This window comes from Acipenser ruthenus, chromosome 24 (assembly GCF_902713425.1).
Source record: "Acipenser ruthenus chromosome 24, fAciRut3.2 maternal haplotype, whole genome shotgun sequence".
Taxonomy (NCBI): domain Eukaryota; kingdom Metazoa; phylum Chordata; class Actinopteri; order Acipenseriformes; family Acipenseridae; genus Acipenser; species Acipenser ruthenus.
The window spans coordinates 22,736,603-22,759,147 of NC_081212.1; the positions used below are offsets into that span (position 1 = coordinate 22,736,603).

Consider the following 22,545-nt stretch of genomic DNA (forward strand, 5'->3'; position numbering starts at 1 on the left):
CAGCATACAGTAACATTTTCACAACTGGCAACACATGCTTAAAACTCCCCATCCCTTTATGCAAGTATAGTATAGGTATCATGTGATTTATTTATCTCGGTTGCAAACTAGACAGCCTTTTGCAGTGAGAGGCCAGGAAATAAGTGCATTCAACTGGAATTGTGCTGTTGGTGCCTGGTCTTCCATATAGAGGTGTGATAGTCTGAACATGCAAATGAGATCCTGCGGATGACGAGTTGCCACAGTAAGTTCTGACTGTATCTGGAACCCCAATACCACAGGACTGAGGGATACATGGGACTTGTGAGCTTGACATGCCAGTCATTAGCACAGAAAAGTGAATGCGGAACACATTTTGCAGACTGTTGACCAACAGGGATTCCCAGTATTGAAGGTCTTTCCATACTTGCCAGTATTTAGTTAACAAGCAGTGACTACTTAGGTCAGTTTATACCACAAAGAAAAGTATAATGAATGAAAGACTATTTGGAGGACCTGTTAATTCTTGGACACAATACAACAGCAGGTCTAAAAAAAAAAAAAAAAAAAAAAAATCCCAGGTCATTGATTAAAGTAAGTGTATAATTAAATATGCCACTGATCACACATTTGCTTTTTGCCCTCTGATAAATGTCTTGCATGTTTCCCTCTCGTGTATATTTAATAGGACCCTTGTTGGATGATCCTTATAAACCATTTCTGTTGCTGCCCCTCCTCCAAGCTCTATCACACGGGTTAATTGGAAGAACGTGGAGTGTTTCCAGATGTTTGCTTTTTAAAGTTTCCTACAGAATCTTCCAAACAGCCACTGATAGATGGGAGAAAAAAAAAAGTCAGCAAAAGAGGAGAAAAAGAAAAGAACAATTAAATGGTTCAGAACGTCTTAGACAACAACCTTCCCAAGCAATAGGTTATCTGGTCTGACTGTTCAACAGCTTCCACACTTCAGAGCAGTAAATCTGCTGTCTTAATTCAACTAATAATAAAGGTTTTTTATAATATTATATATATATATATATATATATATATATATATATATATATATATATATATATATATATATATATAAATTACCCTCTATATAAAATATCCAGTTGCTCATCTACTTCTGATTTTCATATCTCTAATACTGTATTTGACTCACTGAAAAAAAGCTGTTGACTCATCTCTCTGTATTCAAATCTATTGGATACTTTTGCCTACATAACTATGATTAATAGCTTTATAAAGCCCATACTGCCAGATCGCTTTCCCATGCAGAGTACAAATTCCCAGGGTGATTGTATGGGCTTTCAGTGAGTGATTACCAGCGCATTGGCAGCTGACAGCTTCTTAAGGCATTTAAAGCCCTGGGTTTAAGTTTGTAGCAAAGACCTCCTGCCCCCCCTGATATATCAGCCAACATGTTAGCACATCCACCAGAAATGCAAGGTGATGTAGCTTTGTAGTCTGCAATAAGGGGTCAGGGGTTGCTTGTATTATTATTATTATTATTATTATTACTTATTTCTTAGCAGACGCCCTTATCCAGGGCGACTCACAATGGGAATGTCCAAGGTTTAAGTATATTTTTAAAAGTGTTGTATAATAAACCCTCGTTAACAAATAAATTACTTTAAATCTAGTCCACAAAAAAAGAAATGAATGGCAAAACAAGAAAAAAAATAAAGTGGTCAAGTTGAACAAAAGTCCTGTTGTCAAAAGACCACTTCTCAACCATAAAAGTAAAACTAGGTTCAGAAACACCACTTCCAGTAAGAGTTCAGACAATAGCCGGCTTTTCATCTATTCAGCTGTGTGCACCTAGATTCTGAATTCAATTAGTTCTGGACCGTTAGGTCACTTGCACCACACAAACAGGGCTGCCCCTCCAATAGAACTTTGATGTTAAAAAGTGGTGCAAGATTTGCAACCTCTTGGGAGAATCCTTGGTTCAGGATTGATTTATCAGAAGTGCCAACACTTGAGGTATAAAGCTGTCCAGAGCAAAGAAAGGACAGTCAATCCTGGACATTTAACTGATCTTCACTCCTTCAGCAAGGCAAAAGTTTTAATCAACATCAAAAGTGCATTCCTTGCTGTTTCACAACAGGGCTTTCTCGCCAGGCAGGTATCAAATTAGTGCTTCAGACCGCAAAGGCTGGACAGGGCTGGAAATACAACAAGAAAAGTTTACACATACTAGCATGGATTATGGAAAAAAACAGCAACAGCAAAACTACCTTGGGTTTAATCTATATCTGAACTGGCTTAATGAACAGTGATTAGTACCCTAGTTAAACTATGACATTTTACATACTCTATGCTTATGCAACAGAGTTGCTAATTAACCTTTACTCAATACAGTGTGAGATTACTGTAATGTCTAATGATTTCTCTGAGACAGAATGAGAAAAAAACCTCCAGAAATAACTCCTCCTTTAATAAGAACATGAATAAGTACATTCACAAATGCATATGCACATTAGTTATACTTCAGTGATATATCACATTGCAGTTCCTTTTAAATACTTTATCAACATAATCTAACCTTCTATAGAAACATCTTCCCTAGGCCTTCCTTAGAGCAGTGGCTTTCCTATAAATAATTACTATAACTTTAGAGTTGTGCTCATTACACCCAACAAATAAAAATCTAAAGGAAAATTCCCCTCACTGCAATGCAAAGAAAGAGGATCTGACCATCTGCCCCTTCTCCTGCCCTAACCCCTTCACCTCTGCTCTCAACAAATCCCGGCTAGCACAACACTTAGCAAAGCATGGCCAAGCTGCTTCACAGCCCACAATGTTTAAGGCCTTCTGCCTGCCTGCAAACTGCCAATCAATCACATCACAGGGGCCCTTGCAACTCCAGGGGGATTCCCGGGACATCTTGCTTTGTAACATGTTTTTTTCTACTCAGTGTGAAAAAAAAAATACCAATACATTAACACCAACAACAAATATATTTTACATCAAACAGCCTCTATTGAATAACATGTATACTGGTATCACCTCTTTGATGTGACTTAAAAAGATTTTTCTGACACGGAGGTCATGAGTGGCCTCAAATTACAGATAAAACGAATGCTGTGTTTTTCCACCAGATTATAGGCATCAGAGTGAATACAACCTGTTAGCTTTAACTCCAGTGTCACAATGCAACTGTTAAGTCTCTGCAGCTAGTAAAAACGGGAAACAAAGTTTCTTTTTTTAGAAAATATATTTAATGACTAGTAGGCGATCTTGCTTCAGTACTGTATAAAAGGGATGTTCAGGCAGCAGGTCTTCCTGCAATTAAACAGAAAAAAGACCTGTAAAGAGCTCATTAAAAGTGTGCAACTTTTACAAGTCTCCGCCCAAAATAAGGAGGAAGGTCTACTCTCTCTTAAACTTAAGTGCTAATTTTCTCAATTGTGCTGTAACCTGAGAAGCCTTACTAAACCACACAGCAGAGTAAACAATGGGTCAGTGGCCAGGTCAGACTCAAACAAAGGTTCCCTCAGAGATGTCAGGGCCAATCTCTTTCTTCTTCTCACCACACTGGCGTGCCATCTTGTCGGTTTCTTGGAAGCTCTCCGGCCCGAGCAATGCAGAGCCTCTCTATAGAAGTACGAAGACAGCCACGTATTTTAAAGTTCAGTTTGCTGCTATACTTCTCCAGTCACGCACTCCACACTAAAAGGGAAGCGAATAATTTTAGACGAGAAGAGAATTAAAATCATCATTTACTGACAAAGACTATTGGCCTATTTACATGCTATAACTTTAATACTGGTATATTAATTTTAAACTACATTTTAGAAACAAACGCTTTGAAAGCAGCCAAATACCTTAAACTGCATGGAAATGTATCGGAATACAAAACATGGAAACATATCAAAAGACACCATCAAAATGTCAGTGTAGGTCCAACGGAACCTTTGACAATCAATAGCTATGGCCATGATAATAACATTCCCCTATTTATTCTGCATTTAGTATATCTTAGGTACTGTAATCAGTTTACTACCCATCAGAGAGACTTATTTCTATTTTATTGGAATATAAACTGTGTATTAAAGCTAGATAGTTTCCAGCCTTGTTAATTCTCTGGCTTTTTTTCCCTCAGAAGATCTATCAACAAGACAACCAATGTGTGCAGAACCAATGCACTCACTAAAAATTTTCATGGCCCCCCCATTTCCCGTTGGTGTTCAAAGCAAGAGATGACAGGGGAGACCCCAAGAAAGCCATGCTGGACAGCTTCAAAGCTGCTCGAGTTGTGTGGCTGCTGTTCATTCAGATTAAAGATAGGTGGGTGCACATGCATTGTACACACCACGGCTTTGTCTGGTGCAATTGGCCAAGCGACGGACTGAAAACACCAATTTCTAACCCTACAAATGCCCTCATGGCTTGCTGCCTCTACATAAATACATTCTCCGAAGCAGATTAACTCATATACAAACAATGGCAGGTTGACGGATTTTACATTCTGTAGCGTTTAGAAAAATGTACACGATACAGTAAACCAATCCCATGTTCAGGTTTTAGCCAAATCTTGAAATCCAATTATTGTGTTTTTCAAAACGCACATCCTTGATCCGCATATTAGATACGGTATCTGCCACAGTGGGGGAGCTTGCTCGATCTCAAGTCAAGTGTAATGACTGAAGCGTGCAAATGGAAGTCCTTTTAAATTGTGGTTTATTCACAGAATGCCTTCAATGCAGTCTATCAAAACAATACACAGATCATAGGCAGGGAAGGTCTGTCATATTTCATCACAGGCAGCTCGTCACATTCATTCAAACACAGCCAGAGCTTCGGCTGCAGGGCGTTTATTACATGCAGTGGAAGGAGCCATGTGAAGCCAGAGATCTCTGTCCCTCAGCCCCTCACTATGACAGCTGCACTGAACCCAGTACATCACAGCTGACAAATCGCACTGCTTTCACCCAGAGCCAAGCACTACATTAAAACAATATATTACACATTGAGCTACAAGGATTAGTTCAATTATTTCTAGCATTTGGGTTCAAAAGGGTGCCGTCCTATGCAAATGTCCATAAAACCACTTCATGCTGTGATCAAGAGGAAGTGGATTACAAAACAAGCTGCAAATGCAAAACAGACATGCTCCATCAGGGGCGCACCCACACAGGCATGGGCAACAATCTCTGATTTCATTGTGTGCATCCTGTATTTATTTAGAAAGTCAGTCAAGCAAGAACCACAGCCTCACCCCGCTGGCTGTTTGAACTACTGTAAGCAACCAACCATGGAAGAATCTCATTCGTTATGTGTTTCATGTATTTAAATAACACATGCCATTTCTCATTCTGTGAAGCAGTCTAATACAAACCAAGCCTGCCTGAGAAAATTCCTTCATTTAGCAATTGAGAATGCCTACAGCTATGACCAAAAGTTTTGCATCACCTAGAATTTAAGGATTGAGACAATTAAAAAGAAGTAACACTGTATGAACATAATTTAGATATTTTTACTTAATTATGTAAATCGAAGAAACTACAAAATGGTATCGCAGTCTACTGGAAGCCATAACAGTAGTACATTATTTCATGTTAGATTTTGAAATGTCACATTTTTCCATTGTTATCAGTTTTTTGTTAAGTATATGCAAAAGTAGTGGGCTCCCGAGTGGCGCATCCAGTAAAGGCGCTCTGCGTGGAGTGCAGAATGCGCCCTACAGCCTGGAGATGGCTGGTTCGTGTCCAGGTTATGCCATCGCCGACTTTATGAAGCCAAATTAGTTAATTCTATAGAGAGATACAAAACTTTTGGCCATAGCTGTACACCACATTTCTGTAGATGGATGGCCTGCACCAATACTTTGTCAAAAAACACAGGCTGTCTTTTAAAAAATAAATAAATAATTCAATGGCCAGCCAACAGCATCATTATGATGATGATGATGATGAGTAGTTGAAGAACAGCAGGGTAGTTCAAATTGGTTAGTGAAACAGCCCTCTCAATCTTATATAGTGTCCCTTTACTTTCTATGATTAAATGTCCAGCCCTGAAAAGATGCTCTCCTAGACAAGCGCTTGAAGGGAAGAATGTGATGCTGAAAAGCTAAAATGAATCAATCATACAGCCGATGGTTAGTTGCTAGGGAGGTTCAGAATAAAGCTGGCCCCAGTTCACTGACCATTGCCAAAGCATAACAAAGCTGGTTTTCCCATGAATAGCGTGGCCTCTGAGACCAGGGGTCACTGGGAAGCCCCCACTTGGGTTTTCTTTTTTGTATGTTTTAAAGTTCTCAAGTTATCGCAATGCCAAGGTATTGCCATTTCATACTGTCAGCAGTAGTTCTATAAAAGACAGGCAGGTGATGAATGGGCAACATCAGAGAGATTGAAGATGTACCAGAAAGCACCTCAAAAAGTGTCTTTTAGGCTATGCTGCCCCATCTATTAAATCTATTTAGGATTTAAAAATCAGATGTTTATATAAGTCAGCTTTTTATTTATTTATATATTCTAATGAAAGAACATGTATGTATTAACTTGGGACATATCTGGTGTCACTTCAATCTAATAATTAGTAGCAAACAAGGTGATGAAGATGCGTTTCTGAAGGACACAGAAGTAAAGTCTGTCATGGTCCGTCTCATTTAAAATACTCAAGATATCACTTCTGAATGGTCAAAAGGGGCCCATGACCTCTGACACTTGGAGACTACAAAAGCCTTTTATCTCAAACCAGTGATTCAGTTCTTATCTATAGTGGTTGAAGAGATTTCCTGAGGCTTTAGGTCTGCCTCACAAGCCCATTAAACACATTTAAAATGTCCCCCCAAACTGTGTGGCTGTTTATAAAAGATACACATGTAATAATATTATTTGGTGATTCTGTAAATCAAACAAAGTCATACAAAAAAAAAGTACAACTATTTTTGTCTTCATTTTAAAAGTGTACAGTTAGAAACTCAAATATTGTCTTTCAAATGTGTGCTTGCAATCATACTGTCAAATACTAAATATTGCTTATTTAGTGTTTCATTTGAACAAGGTCATTATAGGCCAATGACTCAATTTAACTATACAGTATGTGTTAAGCAATGCTTTACAAAAAGAGGTCATTTTGCATTACATTGCTTCAGACTCTTATTAACCTTGTAACATGCATTTTGACAAGAAATGCTTTAAGGTCATGAAGCCAGTAGAAAACATGTTTGCAAATATAAAATTATTGTAAAACAGAGTATGCACAGGGCAATTGGAGTATCGAGCTAAAACCATGTCTACTTTCGTTCTAGAGACACACATTTTGTATGATCTGCGTACAACTGCCATGATTACTTTATCTTGCAGGAAAGGGAATTTCTGCTGACTATCCATTAATATGAAGATAAATAATTGATTTTTCTTTGAACTCTTTATGAAGTTTCTGCTCAATTCTGGCTGGTCACAGAATTTTAATAAAGAAAAAAGAAAGAAGATAAATGTCGATCAATGGCTTTATAAACTCTACGTGCTCCCTTTAGAAAGGTCACTGAGAAGAGAGGCCTGGCCTAAGGCACATCGTTCCAGATATTAGAGCCAGTAATGAAAAACGAGTTCCCTTGCAGGCAGCAATGCAAATGGAGCTTATTTCAGAATACAGCTGGTTAACCAAAGGTGTTGTATTGAAACTCCATTGATTTTGCGTGTACACTCAAATGAAGATACCACAACTGTTTTCTGATAAGCACCTCAAGATAATTATCCCCACTTCTCCCTTTGCAGAAAGCCTAAACAGCCAAAATGGAAAGTGGAAAGTGATTAAACAGCCTGCTGGAATGGACCTCTGAGCTGGGACAGCCCACGTTTGCTGTGTAAAGAGCACTCTGCTTGTGGATTCATTTCAGACGTGTTGCCAGGAATGTCATGGTGATCAATCAGGATGGGGTGCTAAATTTCAAAAAGAAAAGACAGCCCTAACCCTAAACCAACAGCCACAAGCCTACAACTTAAAACAGGTTGTGGAACTCTAAACATTTGGAATATAGATGAATTTGCAATTCTATCTAGGTTAACTTCAGCAAATACATTATGCAATAGATGTCTTCATAATCAATTTGTAATCAAAGTAGTCATAATCAAGTTGCCAACAACAAAGGTATTCATATTTAAACTTAAATAAATGAGCCAATCCATGCAGCAACTAAATGGAGCAATTTATTAATGGGCTTGAGGTTTTAAAAAAGACAGCTGAAGTTCAATACAGGTCAAAGATGGCTCAAGCGACTTTAAAAAAATTGAGGAATGTCATTAAACTTGTGGAAAATGACATCTCTCCAATATCAAATCATCTCTGGAAACACAATAAGAACTCTGCAAAACCAACATATGCACCCGGCTTCCTGCTGCAGAGACAGTCAATACAAACCTGCCGTCTTCCACGTAATCCTAGTTAGCTTCAGAAGTCACATGTCATTGTTCATGAAGGCACACATTAGAGCCTCCACAGATTGGGTTGCCCTCAGGCTCTCTCTCTATCTATACCCCAGTCAGCATCATTACCTCAAAACAACAACCCTGTTCTTTCTCAAGACCGCCTGCTTGTTTATGTTACAGAGAAAGGAGGTTTCTAACTCTAGGCCATCTATGTTTTCATTCGAAAAAGAAAACAAAGAAAATCTTGCTCTGATGGTACAAGACTAAAAAGCAGGCTTGAGCCTACTGAAACGGAATAAGCAAGATCACATGTACGCACTGTAAATGGGTCGATTGTGCTGCGAAAGGCTCAGAAAATAAACACAATGTTTCTTTGTATCCTTGCACAGACTTTAACATCGCTACAGAACTTTATTAGGGGCCAAGGATTTCAGGCAGAAGGTCCAGAAGGCTATGCCAATATGTAGATATTAGTTTACCAATCCTTCCCATGAAGAGACATGCACACGCCAAATAATCAAAGCTTTAGTTTTTCACCTGCACATAGCTGGCGACACACAAACGATTCTCACATTTACCAGAACGTCTTTTAGTAAGCCTATTAAAACAGAAACAACTTGCAAATGTACAGTCTGCACATCACAAAATGTCCCTTAGCTTCTGTATATTGAAATACTATACATGGAAAACATCATCATATAGAGAGCAGCCTAAACAAAAAAAGCTTCAGTGTATCTATGCTAAGACATTGTATTTTTTTTGTAACAGGATACCTTAGCATACTTTTTAAAAGGTGGTTTAAAAAAAGCATAAGGTTCTCTACATTATACTTTTCATTAAAAAAAAAAAAAGTTTCTAAGGGACCTCTTTTGTCAGAGTAATTGTCATTCCAGAATGAAAAGGCCCAGCTGTTAAACTGAGCAGACCTGACCCCAGATCACTGGACAAACAACTGCCCACAAAAAAAAATCCCTTTCTTCAGGGGACAGTCAGGGGGCAAACAGACAAAAGAAGCCATACTGAATGGCTTTTCATTAATTCCTCCATGTAGCACAGCAGAAAACAATCGCATGAAGAGCGCTATCCTTGGCTTCACTCCTTGGCCCTGCAATAAACCGCAGAAATTCTAATACACATGGAACTTTTTTTGTTTTTTTTTCTTTACAGGTGAGGTGGTATCCAATCAAATTTCTCCTAACCAGTTACACAGGATTTGAGTGAAACTAAAGTGACGGTAAACTTGTCAGCAGCAAACCCCCACCCCCAGCTTTGTTTTCCTCCACACTATATTTCTCAGGTACCTGCAAATTTTATGAGCTTCCAGATAGACAGTCCAGCAGAGCTAAGTGTCCCTTTAAAACAAGCTGTGAACTCCACTGGCTGATTTTATCACCTTTTACAACATAAAACAGCACACCCTTACAATTAAATTACATTATTATTATTATTATTATTATTATTATTATTTATTTCTTAGCAGACGCCCTTATCCAGGGCGACTTACAATTGTTACAAGATATCACATTATTTTTACATACAATTACATTATTTTTTTACACATTATTTTTACATACAATTACCCATTTATACAGTTGGGTTTTTACTGGAACAATCTAGGTAAAGTACCTTGCTCAAGGGTACAGCAGCAGCATCCCCCACTGGGGATTGAACCCACAACCCTCCGGTCAGGAGTCCAGAGCCCTAACCACTACTCCACACTGCTGCCCTGCACTACATGATATACAGCAACCTGGAAACATCTTTTTAAAATCACACTCTGAAACACTGATGTATTGAAATGTGCCATCTATTTTCACATACACAACCAGCTGCTAAATAACATTCGGTTTTGCCATTAGCAATCTGCAAAGTAATCCAAGGCTCATTAACTTGACTTTTACTACTACTGCTTTTAAATGGCTGTGCCTATCGGATATTATGCTATTTTACGTGCTAGCATTTAAAAATGTGGTCAACGTGGTAATGTCAATAGTAAGGTTAGAAGCTATTATCATAGTCATCTGAAGGAGCCCAGTAAGAAATGCAGTTCAATGTTTATATTTTGAAAACAGGGTATTTTAGGTCACCCAGAGCAAGGGTTGTGTTTTGGACCAATACAGTGCACTGTGGGCCCCATTCCCAAGAATCCCATTTCCACCTTTTAAGGAAAGGAAATAAACAAGTCACTTCCTGTCCACAGTTTACAAGGAAGATTAACAATTAACAGACTTGATCCTTTTCACTTTCTGCTTCCTTTGACCTTAACAGACATATCAGCAATTCATTTTTCCTCCCACTGATAAATGCACAGCTTTTGTGAATTCAGCAAAACTTCAATCTACAGGCAGACTCTGAATAAAATGAGATTCGAGTTTATTTGTATATTATTATTATTTATTTCTTAGCAGACGCCCTTATCCAGGGCGACTTACAATTGTTACAAGATATCACATTATTTTTTACATACAATTACCCATTTATACAGTTGGGCTTTTACTGGAGCAATCTAGGTAAAGTACCTTGCTCAAGAGTACAGCAGCAGTGTCCCCTACCAGGGATTGAACCCACAACCCTCCGGTCAAGAGCCCAAAGCCCTAACCACTACTCCACACTGCTGCCCCAAGTGTGTTCCAAGCTTAGTGAATACTGCGACAAGTATTTTGTTTGTTTGCTTTTTAAATTCCAACTTCAGGGAATGTTTTCTTTGATGAATACTGTTTATATTTTGTTTTGTAGTTAGCTTGCCCTGCTGTCATGAATCAGTTCAGGTTCTGCTAGATATTTACTTAAGCCTGGCTTCAACTAAACAGTTTTGTTCCTCACAGCTAACTCTTGAACAGAGTCTCACTTAAACTTTCTTTAACTGCCAACTGTACAATGTAATGCTTGGTCAAGGTGCTTACAGTACCTAAACTCTTATGTTTCTCTGAAAGGGAATGTGGAAACTAAAGTAAATTCTTGAATGCATGGGTGAACAAAGAGTCAGGCCTTGGGGCTTGCAGGGGGGAAGTGTCCCAGAAGACCTGCTCCGACGTCCCCTTGTGATAATGCTCCTTGGCCTGCTCACATATACGAAGCAATGCATTCCAAAAGAACAATTCATGACAATCACTTTGTGAGGCAGCGACATGAAAGCTTCGGCCAATGAATGGGGGTCATCTGCTCTTTATCACTGGGGTAACCCACATCCCGGACAGTTTCTAACCTTTTAGACCTGCAGCTCCCTCATTTGCACATGAATAACCACATTTTCTGCCACAGTGTAACTTCTGGGTTCCAATCGCTAACTTTAGCAGCAAAGGCATTATGCACCCCTTCCCCCCTTGTTTTCAGACCCTAGACTATTGGATGGATTAGAGAATTAGGCTTCCAAATGCAATGTTGGGCATTACACTTCTGAAGAAAAAAAAAATGATCATCTCACTGGCCAAAGCTTAGCCACGGAAAACTGAAAGAAAATGATAGCACCCTGCTGGTAACTCATGATAGACTACCATTTCCTTTTTAAAGCACAGAAAGCCAATTTAATGCTCAGCAATATGTTAGGTCTTCATCTTTTTCTCTGATCAGCTAACATTTAGTTTCAGATACCTGCAGAACAATTCACAACAGTGAAAACTATACTAGGGTTTTGCATATCAAATATTTTCACTACAGATTTAAAGAAAAAAAAAAAAAAAAGTATGACTATTTGGTATTAAATAGTAAGCAGAAATGCTTTCGCATTACTGTTAGCAAAGACCATAAACTTAAGAGGGGCTTGGTGAAGTTTGTTTTTTGGGGTTCTTCTTCATGTTTAAATGCCCTGACTCATGGCAAAGATCACACAGCCATGTAGAGCCTGACAAATTAACTTTTGAGGTCTCAGCTCACCCCCTACTGCACTGGGGTTACACGCTGCATTTCACAGATGGAAAGTACAGCACTTGTTTCTTGTGCTTTCTTGTTACTGTAATGGACCTTGAGGCCCATTCATGTCAACCCCTGACCACTGGTGACCATACATGTGAATCATATTCCATTTGTGGTCCATAACCCAGTGCAGAGTTGCACGAAAACAGATGCACTGTGTGTCACACATAGATTCGGAAAACAAAAAAACCAGATTCCCTGCTTAAGTAACTTACTTGCTATAGTAAGGCGGGCTTTTTGGCTCAAAATGGCTCCATATTTGTTTTGTGCAAGACACTGGTAGAAACCTTCATCGGATTTGTCTCCTCTTCGGTTTTCCACCTCTGCAATGTAAAGAGAGCCATTGGACAGGGCATATACTCGCTCGTTTTCTGTAACTTTTACTCCATTTTTGAGCCACGTCATTGACACAGGTACTTCTCCACGGGCTTGACAGTCCAAAATCACAGGGTCCTTCCTCAAAACCATCACGTCGTGTGGCTCTTTGATGAAAAACAGCTCACTAAAACACAAAACACCTGCAAAGAGAGAAGGCACAGTACAGTAAGTAAGCAGCAAGGGAATCAGTAACGCACAATTGAATTTCTTGGCATAACTCTCACTGTTGTTGGGATTTGCCATGGTTCAGCATGAAAGGTCAACTGAAAGGCTGAGTTTGGAATTCAGCCACCCAAGTGTATATTGTAACAGGGCACTGCAATCATACTTGGATTTCAAGACTTCCCTTTACACTAATTTAATCCAATTAGTATGCACATAAACTGGCTGAACAAACTATTGGAACCTACATTAAGAAAGCCAGCATACTTTGCTCAATGCATTCATTAAATAAAACATGTTTTTGTTTCAGCATCACCTGGTAAGGAGCAGCTTTCGGCATGTTAAAAACAGTGCAGTGGTATAAAGTTTCACAAGGGTGTCAGAAATAGTTTAAGGAAATAGCTGGCACCACAACTGCCACACTGGGTTTGAATTCCTAGAATTTTTCTTAAAAGTTTCATCACTTAGTAAGGAGCGTTTGGGAGCAAACTGTTTGCTAATTTTACAGGCTTGTCAAAAGGGATCTTGAACAGTGCAAGCAGTAAAAGTCATATTTTACGAGGAGCCATTAGAAAAAAAACTACCTAGGTAGGTCAGTAGCTTCTTTTTAGAAAACAGCGTCTTAACAAGCTGGAAAGACACCACGTGGATGGGAGTCCTGCTCTGTGCCCAACACGCTGCAAATGAAGCCAATCATTGCCTGTTGATTTTCTTTAACGAGCTATATCACGCTGTTTAAGACATGTGGGGGAAATTGCAATTTACAAACTGCGACTAAACAAAATATATTCGTTTGGCTTTGAAATGTGTGGGAAACATTAACACCCTATTGATTTCACGATTGTGTATTCCCGTGGAACAATAGCATGCACGGTAGCCTACTACTGATGATAGTAAGCCAATGTATGTACAAATAACTGCAGTTTTACTCGAAATATATATTAAAATAACTATAAAATTAGCGTAATAAATGGACGCATTTTTATTAACATGAGTAAAAAAAACAGTGCAACCCAAAGTATTAGAGTACCTACGTTTGTTACGCTATTACATTTATACTCTCAATTAACGGGCTGTTTTGTAGATCAGGCGCACACGCTGGAAAGCACGATGTACTGTTTCACATCAAATCCCGTGTGGAAAGCAAGCAATCCAATCTCGCTACAAACCCCTGAAAGATTTGCAAGCACGAATTCTACAGGCTTTCGTTGTATAAATGAATAACACCACCACTTTACACATAACATGCATAACCCGAAATCAACTAAATCAATAGAAAATCAATGCATTTGACCTGAACAAGATTAGGCATAAATTAAGGTTTCACTGACCCCGATTATAATGTTAATGTTACTTTTAGGTAAACTTAGTACAAGATTATTGCCGGGTCTGTGAAACTACCCTACAACCCTCAACGCTTTATTTATTAATAAAATAAATAAATACATAAATAAATAAAATATAGTGCAACTCAACACACAACGTCCCAGAATATGTTTGTTACCTATAATATGGTCATTAATGTAAAAACTGCCAATTGGGGAAAATAAGAATTCAATCTATAAACCTATACCACACGAAATGCTTTTAAAATGATGTAGATTCTATTAAAATGTAGATCATTCCGGAACTAATAAAAATCACAGTGGAATCACTTCTTAGTCATTACCGTTTGCTTTTTTAAATTCTGTATTTATTGATTCATTCACGGTACAGTAATATACTGTAACTAATCAGTAAACGATCATTTTCAAACATTATGGACACAGTGGAACTCAAAGGACCATCATCAGGACATAAAAATGCATTTACATTATTTATGCTAATCAACCGCCAAGGCATGACACGTTGAGAATTAAACTATTAATCTCCCGAACGTTTACAACCTCGGAGTAAGAACAACGACTACACCGAGGCTTAAAACCCCCTTTCAGTAAGCATGCATGTTGCATTTTGTTTATTCAAATCAAACATCATTAAAGTAAAGCAAAGTAACACATGCAATGGCAAGCACGCCGATCCCTCTGAATAAGCTACTTTCAAAAACAAATTCCTAAATATATCCACGTGTATCACTAATGTTTTGATCAGTCTACTGTTTACTACAGTTCCTACAGTGCCCTGCATGCAAAGCTGGGGGGCACGTGAAAGAGAAAACAGGATTTATTTTTTCCAGGAATAAGACAAACGATTGCAATGGTCAGATCGGACAATAGATGACCCGAAATAGTGGTCAGCGCGGCCATTACACTGCCTTTGGACACTAACTAAGCCTTGTCTGTAATAGAGTACATTTCAAAGTTGCCACTTCAACTAAACTGCAACTTTAAAATGTGATATTTAACTGTGTGTGTATTATTCCAACAGCATTTGCAATCACTAATGCAAAGATGCGATTTGCTGTTAAAACATGCAGAAAGAAGAGGCCAGCGAAAGGGGTAAAGGGACATATCCGATGGTCAGTTCGGCAGTTCACAGATGTATATTAATATATATATATATATATATTTCCAAAACCAAACAATATTAATTCACGTACCTGAAATCGGAATAAATACTGCAAAATACAGCACTCGCCGATATGTTATCCTTTCAAAAGACGCCATTTATTCCAATTGTTTTCGCATGCTAAGTCTTACTACTATGCCTCTCGCACGTACTCGTCACTAATCTGCTTTCAACTGAGAGCGCCACTGTTCACATCAGGGACTGCTTTTCTCTCAATACCCCAAAGCGCAAGGACATTCCATCCCATCCCATTTCCCACCTCCGCAGCGCTATGTTCTGCGGCATCACTGAAAAAAGGAAGAATTCATCCGCCAACTGATGAAAGCCAAGAACTACTTTTATCTGGCAATTTACAACCTTTCAACTTTTAAGGTTAGGTTTGTAACAGGACCCTCCGTACAATTTGCGAGCTCTGTGTTTCCCCAGTTGACTTGACTTATTTTAAACACATTCTTGAGGGGATGTAAGAGAAGCAGGCTGTTCAAATAAGTGGAAAGAGCAAATATAGAAAACTGGTCTGCAAAATAGTTTCTGTTGCCTAACTCGGTACATATTTTTTTTTACACATTGCATTGTGTTTACTGACTGTAAAACAACATACAACATGAGCTATGTAGGCCAAGTGCTTGTTAATAAAGTTTCTGAGCTGGCAGTACATCTCTTGTTGACTGTTGCTGTCAATGCCTCCACCAGCCTCTAAATAGGTTTAACCAGTGCAGAATGGCAGGTGCCTCCATGACAGTGAGGTAGATAAATAAATAATTGAACTAAACTGAGGCCTCAGTTTGGTGTTCCAGTTGGTGCAAGACAATCAGAAATTCATTTGATTGGGAGGCAACAGAATCAATTAAAATAATAATAAAAACAAGTGTTTTCTTAAAATAAAATATAGCAGGAGAAAGAAATCAGTTAAAATAGCACAAGAGAAAGAGCAAATTTAAAAATGATGATGGGTTTAGGAATTGTGTTGTTCTTTTGGAATTTTCTTCCAATTTCACTTGATTGGGAGGCAACAGAATCAATTAAAATAATAATAAAAACAAGTGTTTTCTTAAAATAAAATATAGCAGGAGAAAGAAATCAGTTAAAATAGCACAAGAGAAAGAGCAAATTTAAAAATGATGATGGGTTTAGGAATTGTGTTGTTCTTTTGGAATTTTCTTCCAATTTCACTTAGGTCAGCAGCTTCATTAATGTTTAATTAAGAAGCTTTTATTTTGTAACCTCTCATGGCTGCCCAGATGATGAGAGCCTTTGTTAGTTTGTTAGGTGTCATGCATGGTTTAAATATACCGCATTTGTTTTATAACCTGCTGTAAAAAAAAGACTTCTGTGGAATGTCTTGTCAATTGAAATTAGATCAAGGGGTTTTATCTTGTGAATGCTTTAGAAATAATTAAAAGGAATCCTGAAGAAAAGTCACACGTCCTGGGTTTCAGAACTCCCCCCATCAGGTAAGTAGTATATACGATAATGATCAGGAGTCAGAGTACTCAAGCCCCTGGCAAATAAGTCTTTACTCCCCTATAGCTGGAAAACTCCTAATATTAAACTTACAGATTTAGCAGAGGCAGCTTTGTGGAGAGCAGCAATAAGCATACATTCCCGCAGACGTTTCTTCAGTCGTTTCAATTGGAATTGCTAATTAGACTAATCAACACCACAGACCCCCACCTGGGTTTTTCTCACCTGCTTGCTGTGGAGAGCTCAATACTAATGATTTAATAATCATTCCGTGCAGCTTTAGTTGGAGGTCCTGACTGACCCATAGGGGTAGCATGACAAACTTTGGTAATGTTCTATTCCATGGGTGGACAACAATCAGATTGGCTTGTCTGTGCCAATGCCTTGTTTCAAGCAATGTCCAAGGGGGCACGATGCTGTCGGACAGGGGTTGCCAAAGTTAGCCCCTTCCAGACCTGGTCTTTGTTCCATCCCTGTTCTAAATAATTGAATGGAACTAATCAAACCTCAATCCAGACCCTAAGGCAGGTAAATATTTTACCTGTTAAACCTAGAGTGGAATGGCCCTCCAGGACCATGCTTGGACACCCATGCTGCAAGGGGTACCTTCATCAGATGTTGCTATTTGTGGAAATTAAATATCCAATAGCACTCGTCCTTCAGGTGAGACGTAAAACCGAGACGTAAAACCTATTGTAAGTGACTCTGCAGCAGCAGTTGTGAAGCATAATTCACCCCCTAGTCTCTGTAAGTCACTTTGGATAAAAGTGTCTGCTAAATGACTAATTATTAATAATAATAATAATAATAATAATAATAATAATAATAATAATAATAATAATAATAAGTGCATGGTTCTAACCCTCAGTTCCATGGTCAAATTCCATTACAGGTTTCAAAACTATTCTTTAATTCCTGCTATATGAAGGGGACAGTACATTCCTGAAAAGGGAGATATTCTGTACTGTTAAAAATCAATACAAGACTAATCCGTCTCCTCTGGCATCTCATAAATCTTTGTATTCACTGCAATATGTTCTGTAAATTGTTAGTTGTAAATTTTCAAATTCCTTTCCAAACATTTTTATTACCCAAAGTCTTCTTTGATGGTTGCCCACCAGAACCCCCCGAAAAGGAACGAAAAGCTCCACAGAAATAGCTGTTTGCTGACACATTAGTTATTATTATTATTATTATTATTATTATTTATTTCTTAGCAGACGCCCTTATCCAGGGCGACTTACAGTCGTAAGCAAATACATTTCAAGTGTTCACTTCATTTTCTGGGAATCAAAGAGAACATTTACAGAACAAGGATGTCATGCATTTAATAAGTGTGGTGGATTTCAACAGGCTTCACATTTTTCAGTGTATGTATGAATCTATGATGTGGTGTGTTTTGTTGTCATTTTTATTTGTTTAAGTAATATCTGGGTTGTTTAAGACCAGTGTGTTTTTAATCTTGGTAAGTGTTCAGCGGTGTGCTGGGACACACTTAGATTTAGAAGGGTTGAAGAAAGGGATGAATATGCTTTTTATTTATAGAACAAGAGAGTTTATTATTTTTCATGCTTTTGGAAAGCCACGAAAACCCCTGTTCTATTTATCGATCTGAAATATTTCCAGGTATACAGGAAATCACAACGCTATAGTAAAGCAAACATGTAATCTGTTAAAAACTGTTTTTTGCATGCCTTTAAAGATTTATAGGAAATATTTTTGTCACTTTAGGAGTGAATTCTAAACGATTTTATTGATTCAGCACATTTCTTTCTTAAGTTGTTTTTTGTATTCTAAATGTAGTGCTATTGAGGGTTTAATTGTTATTAATGAGTTGTTTAAAGTATACTGAAATCTGACTGAAGAGTTTCATTGGAAATGAAAACTTCTGATTTACTTTGTTTGAGAATTACAAGCAACGTCACGCATATTTCCTTGGATTGGATAGCCTAGGCTAAAGCAACCAGGGGAGACTTGGGGTTTGATACAGCAAAGTTGCCTCAAACTAGGTCTCCTGGAACCAGGTTTCAAGCTACTGTTCCTGAAAAAGTGGTTTCATGTTCCCTCAGCTTTAGGATCTGGCAGACCTTGATTGCTTGAGCTCTCACTGGTTATGGATGTAACTTAATGAGTGTCCAGTGCACGTGTGAAGCAGGTTTTACATTTCGGAGGCACAATGAGGGATGTGAATAAATGACACTTTCATGGAAATATTTGAGGCTGGTGAATCATTGTTAAATAGTAGCTACATACAGGTGAAGTTTGACTTTTGTGTAGTTTCCAGTCGCAGATTTGTATGGAGCATGTTACATTTAATTATGATATACTGGATTGTAATTCAAGAGCTGGTCTGTTGAGGATGAAAAGCTTTATTAAAGACTTTTGCTCATCAAAGGTGGTTGGTTTTATTCCCCAGGCTTTATAGATCTGTGATCAGCTAAAGGTTAAATGAGCCAGTATTTTGTGCTGAGGACACCTTGATTATTGGTATATCTAAGCTAGGAATATGCGCTTGTGGCTTTTTCAATTCAATCCATTCCAGTCCTGGACCTTGTTCAAACCAAGTCCTTAGTTATCAAACTGAGCCTTTATCCAGAGCCAAAGTGTTCCATTTGGTGTTCAACTAAATTATTAAGACCCTGGTTGGAACAGGATACTGAAGTAGTCACATATGAGTATTACTGGTCTATGCCAATCCGTAATACTCATTTCTTCTAACATGATGCACGCAGTTTAAAATAGAGATAACGGAGAAGGATTTTAATTTAACCATTATTACTAGTGTCAATACTGGACACAGAACCATCAGAATTGGGGTCAAGTGAGCTGATCATATTGACAGAATGATTGTTAAAGGAACTGCACATCAGTTGCTACTGATCTATAAGAAACATAATCTCCCAGTAGATCACATTTCTTGCTGCATGCCCATAATTAGCCTATTTGACTGGATTTCAGGATCTAACATTACATCATTAAGTCATTGATGTAAAAACAATTGCACAAAGTAAGGCAAAGCCATGCCATTATCATGACGTACATGCATAGCAAGAACATGTTTATTAAGGTTATCCCCATTCTTTGCTCATGTTCTTAATGGATACGTTGAAAAAACAAAATCTTCCCGAAGAGAATTAACTTAAAAGAAAGGAAACGACCACTAAAGCAAAGCAATGGGGCAGTGCCTCAACATGATGGGGATTTTTCAACAACCATTCGTTGCAGGTCATTTGAAGGTGGGCAGGAGAGCTGTTTGACAAACAATGCACAACAATTAAAGTGGCATGTAAATAGAGGGCAGCATCTCTCAAACTGGGGGGGGGGGGGTCATTTGGAGAAAATTGATGGTGGCTGGACAGCTGCCAACTAAATGCAGATATTGATCTGCCATTTATTTTTATTGGGAATGTGCCTTGTTGAACAGAAGTTCATTCAGCAGCAGGACAATGACCTCAAGCATAATTACTGATATGGTCAAGACTAATACTAATCATATAAGCTGCACAAATATATACATGTTTAAAACATGTAAGGGTAGATAACAAGATTAAAACATCTTATTATCATCAGTGGCTATAGTGGTTGAAACAGAGACGTCACGGATTTAGGATGATTCAATGAGTCAGGAAGCTTCTTGGTATAATTTATTTGAGCATTTTCTTGTTTTCTCAATGTAGGAAGTGCTTGCCTTCCTAATATCAGCCAAACATGCATGTTTGACATCTAAACAATTATTTGACAAACATTTCCCACACATCTCTTCGACAGTGTCTTCCTATGGTAGGATGTGAGTATTTTTATATCTGATTGCACTCCTCATAAAGGCCACCCCCGCACTGACCACTCTGCGTCAGTCCCTTTAATATAAAGACAATCTGAAGATCTCCTAGTATGACCAACTCTCTAACATGTTACTGTCTTAATCGAAGGATTCCACACTAGCCTACGCGATAAGTGCGGTTTAAATGACCGTCAGAGAATAAGGTATTTACAGCCTTGGTAGGGTTTAGACATTTTCAGCAGTGACTTGGCAATGAAGGATATGGAGGCTTTGGGCTGAAGGTTCACTTTCAGACCAGATCAATATTGAGTAAAAGTCATTACCATGTTCTGAATGTTCAGAGGCCCCTGTGAAATGAGTTCCGGTAGGCTTAAGCCTCTTCCTATTGGACAGATGTCACCCTAAGAAAAGCCCCAGCCCTGATGACCCTTACAGCCACTTTTGTTGCTTCACAGTCCAAGGATTTGAATGGGATTGTGTATGACCTATCACCTAACCCCGAGAGGGTGGTCCCTACAGGGCAGGGCTGAGGCACATTTGGTGGGGGAGGATTGCATGCTCTACCTCCTGTGTGGATTTGGGGTTTTCAACACCCTTACATTATGACGTATTTAAATACAACACTGTTTAAATATATGTTGTTTTAAATGTTCCTCTGAGAAACACAGTCTATGGAAATAATAGCATGTTTTTCTTTTATTCCAATCTAAATTCAGTAGTTCAAATGGAAAATAATGGCAATTATATCTGATTATATATATATATATATATATATATATATATATATATATATATATATATATATATATATATATATATATAATGTTTAAAATTAAAAAGCAATTTATAAACACAACACAAACACAAGCACGTGCGTGAAGCAGCTACAGCCTATTCATTAAGACGGAGAATTATCACCACGGGCTCGTTTTATTTAGGTCGAGGCTGTTTTAAGATGTTTGGTTTTGGTGTAAAACTGGGTTGTAAAAAGGTTCATTTTGGGGCGTGAATGCATTTACGAACCTCCTACTGTTTGACACTGAAAAGAAAGTACATCAAATAGATGCAAGCATGAACCGAGTTATGTCCAATCCAATTTAATGGAAATGAAAATGTCAGTGAAGGATGAATATTTTAATATATTATATCCTGTCCCTTAAGCGCCACCTTAACCGTAGGAAAATGATTGCGTGCAAACAGTGTCACTACACTCGCACGTGACTCACCGTGTTTTTTTAGTAAAATGATCCTTTCTATGCCAATACGGACGCGTAGGAAAATCACATATCTCTCTATAAAGTGATGCAATTCGCGTTGCCCTCGATTATTAAAATGTGTATGTAGCGTTAATGGAGTGGTCTTTGTTTCTAGGATACATGTGGCCTCTTTACCATTAGATCGCTTGACCATTATTAAGACAGGAATAGTCCTACTTTACCCTTGGGTAATAGCGGTTGAAGTAATTTTGAGCGGTTGTGGGTTCTGGTATCGATATGACTACATGGAGAAGCAGTAGGGGGAAGGGTCGAAATGACACTTAACTATGCTGACGCTGAGTATCAATTATTAAAAGTTAAAACAGTTCTCTTCTTTTTCTTAAGGTAACAATAGAAGCTACAAATAGTTCTATAGAAGGTTTCCAATATGTTCCATGTTTATGCACATTCCCTGGAAGTATTGCAATTTCTTTATCTGGTGCAAAACTGTGAGTAGGATCATTTCATGAAAGCGCTAATTAGGAAGGTGATAAACAGAACTGTCTGGCAGTTGAATTCAATAGAGAAAGGACATTTACTACATTTATTGTAGCATCTATTTTTAATTACTAAAACAATAGAAAGACACCATCATTTCACATTCTTCATGTAAATGTCAAGAAAATTCTGCCACCTTGTGTTACTGAGTAGTATTGAAAAATGTTGAAATAATTAATTCCAAGGGTTCACCTGCGAAAAAAGCAGCCATTGGACCACTCCG

At 38.2% G+C, this 22,545-nt stretch overlaps 1 protein-coding gene across 1 annotated transcript in view; it reads right to left on the bottom strand.

Annotated features, from left to right (window-relative positions):
- The window catches only part of prtga (protogenin homolog a (Gallus gallus)), a 49,657-nt gene extending 34,020 nt beyond the window's left edge, over window positions 1-15,637 (bottom strand). Inside the window, exons 1-2 of the mRNA XM_058998751.1 lie at window positions 15,355-15,637; window positions 12,491-12,793 (exon numbers count right to left, since the gene is read on the bottom strand). Coding sequence (XP_058854734.1) covers window positions 12,491-12,793; window positions 15,355-15,421 — 370 coding nt within the window. The 5' untranslated portion in view covers window positions 15,422-15,637. The remainder of the gene's footprint in view (window positions 1-12,490; window positions 12,794-15,354) is intronic.
- Window positions 15,638-22,545: the final 6,908 nt, after the last annotated feature.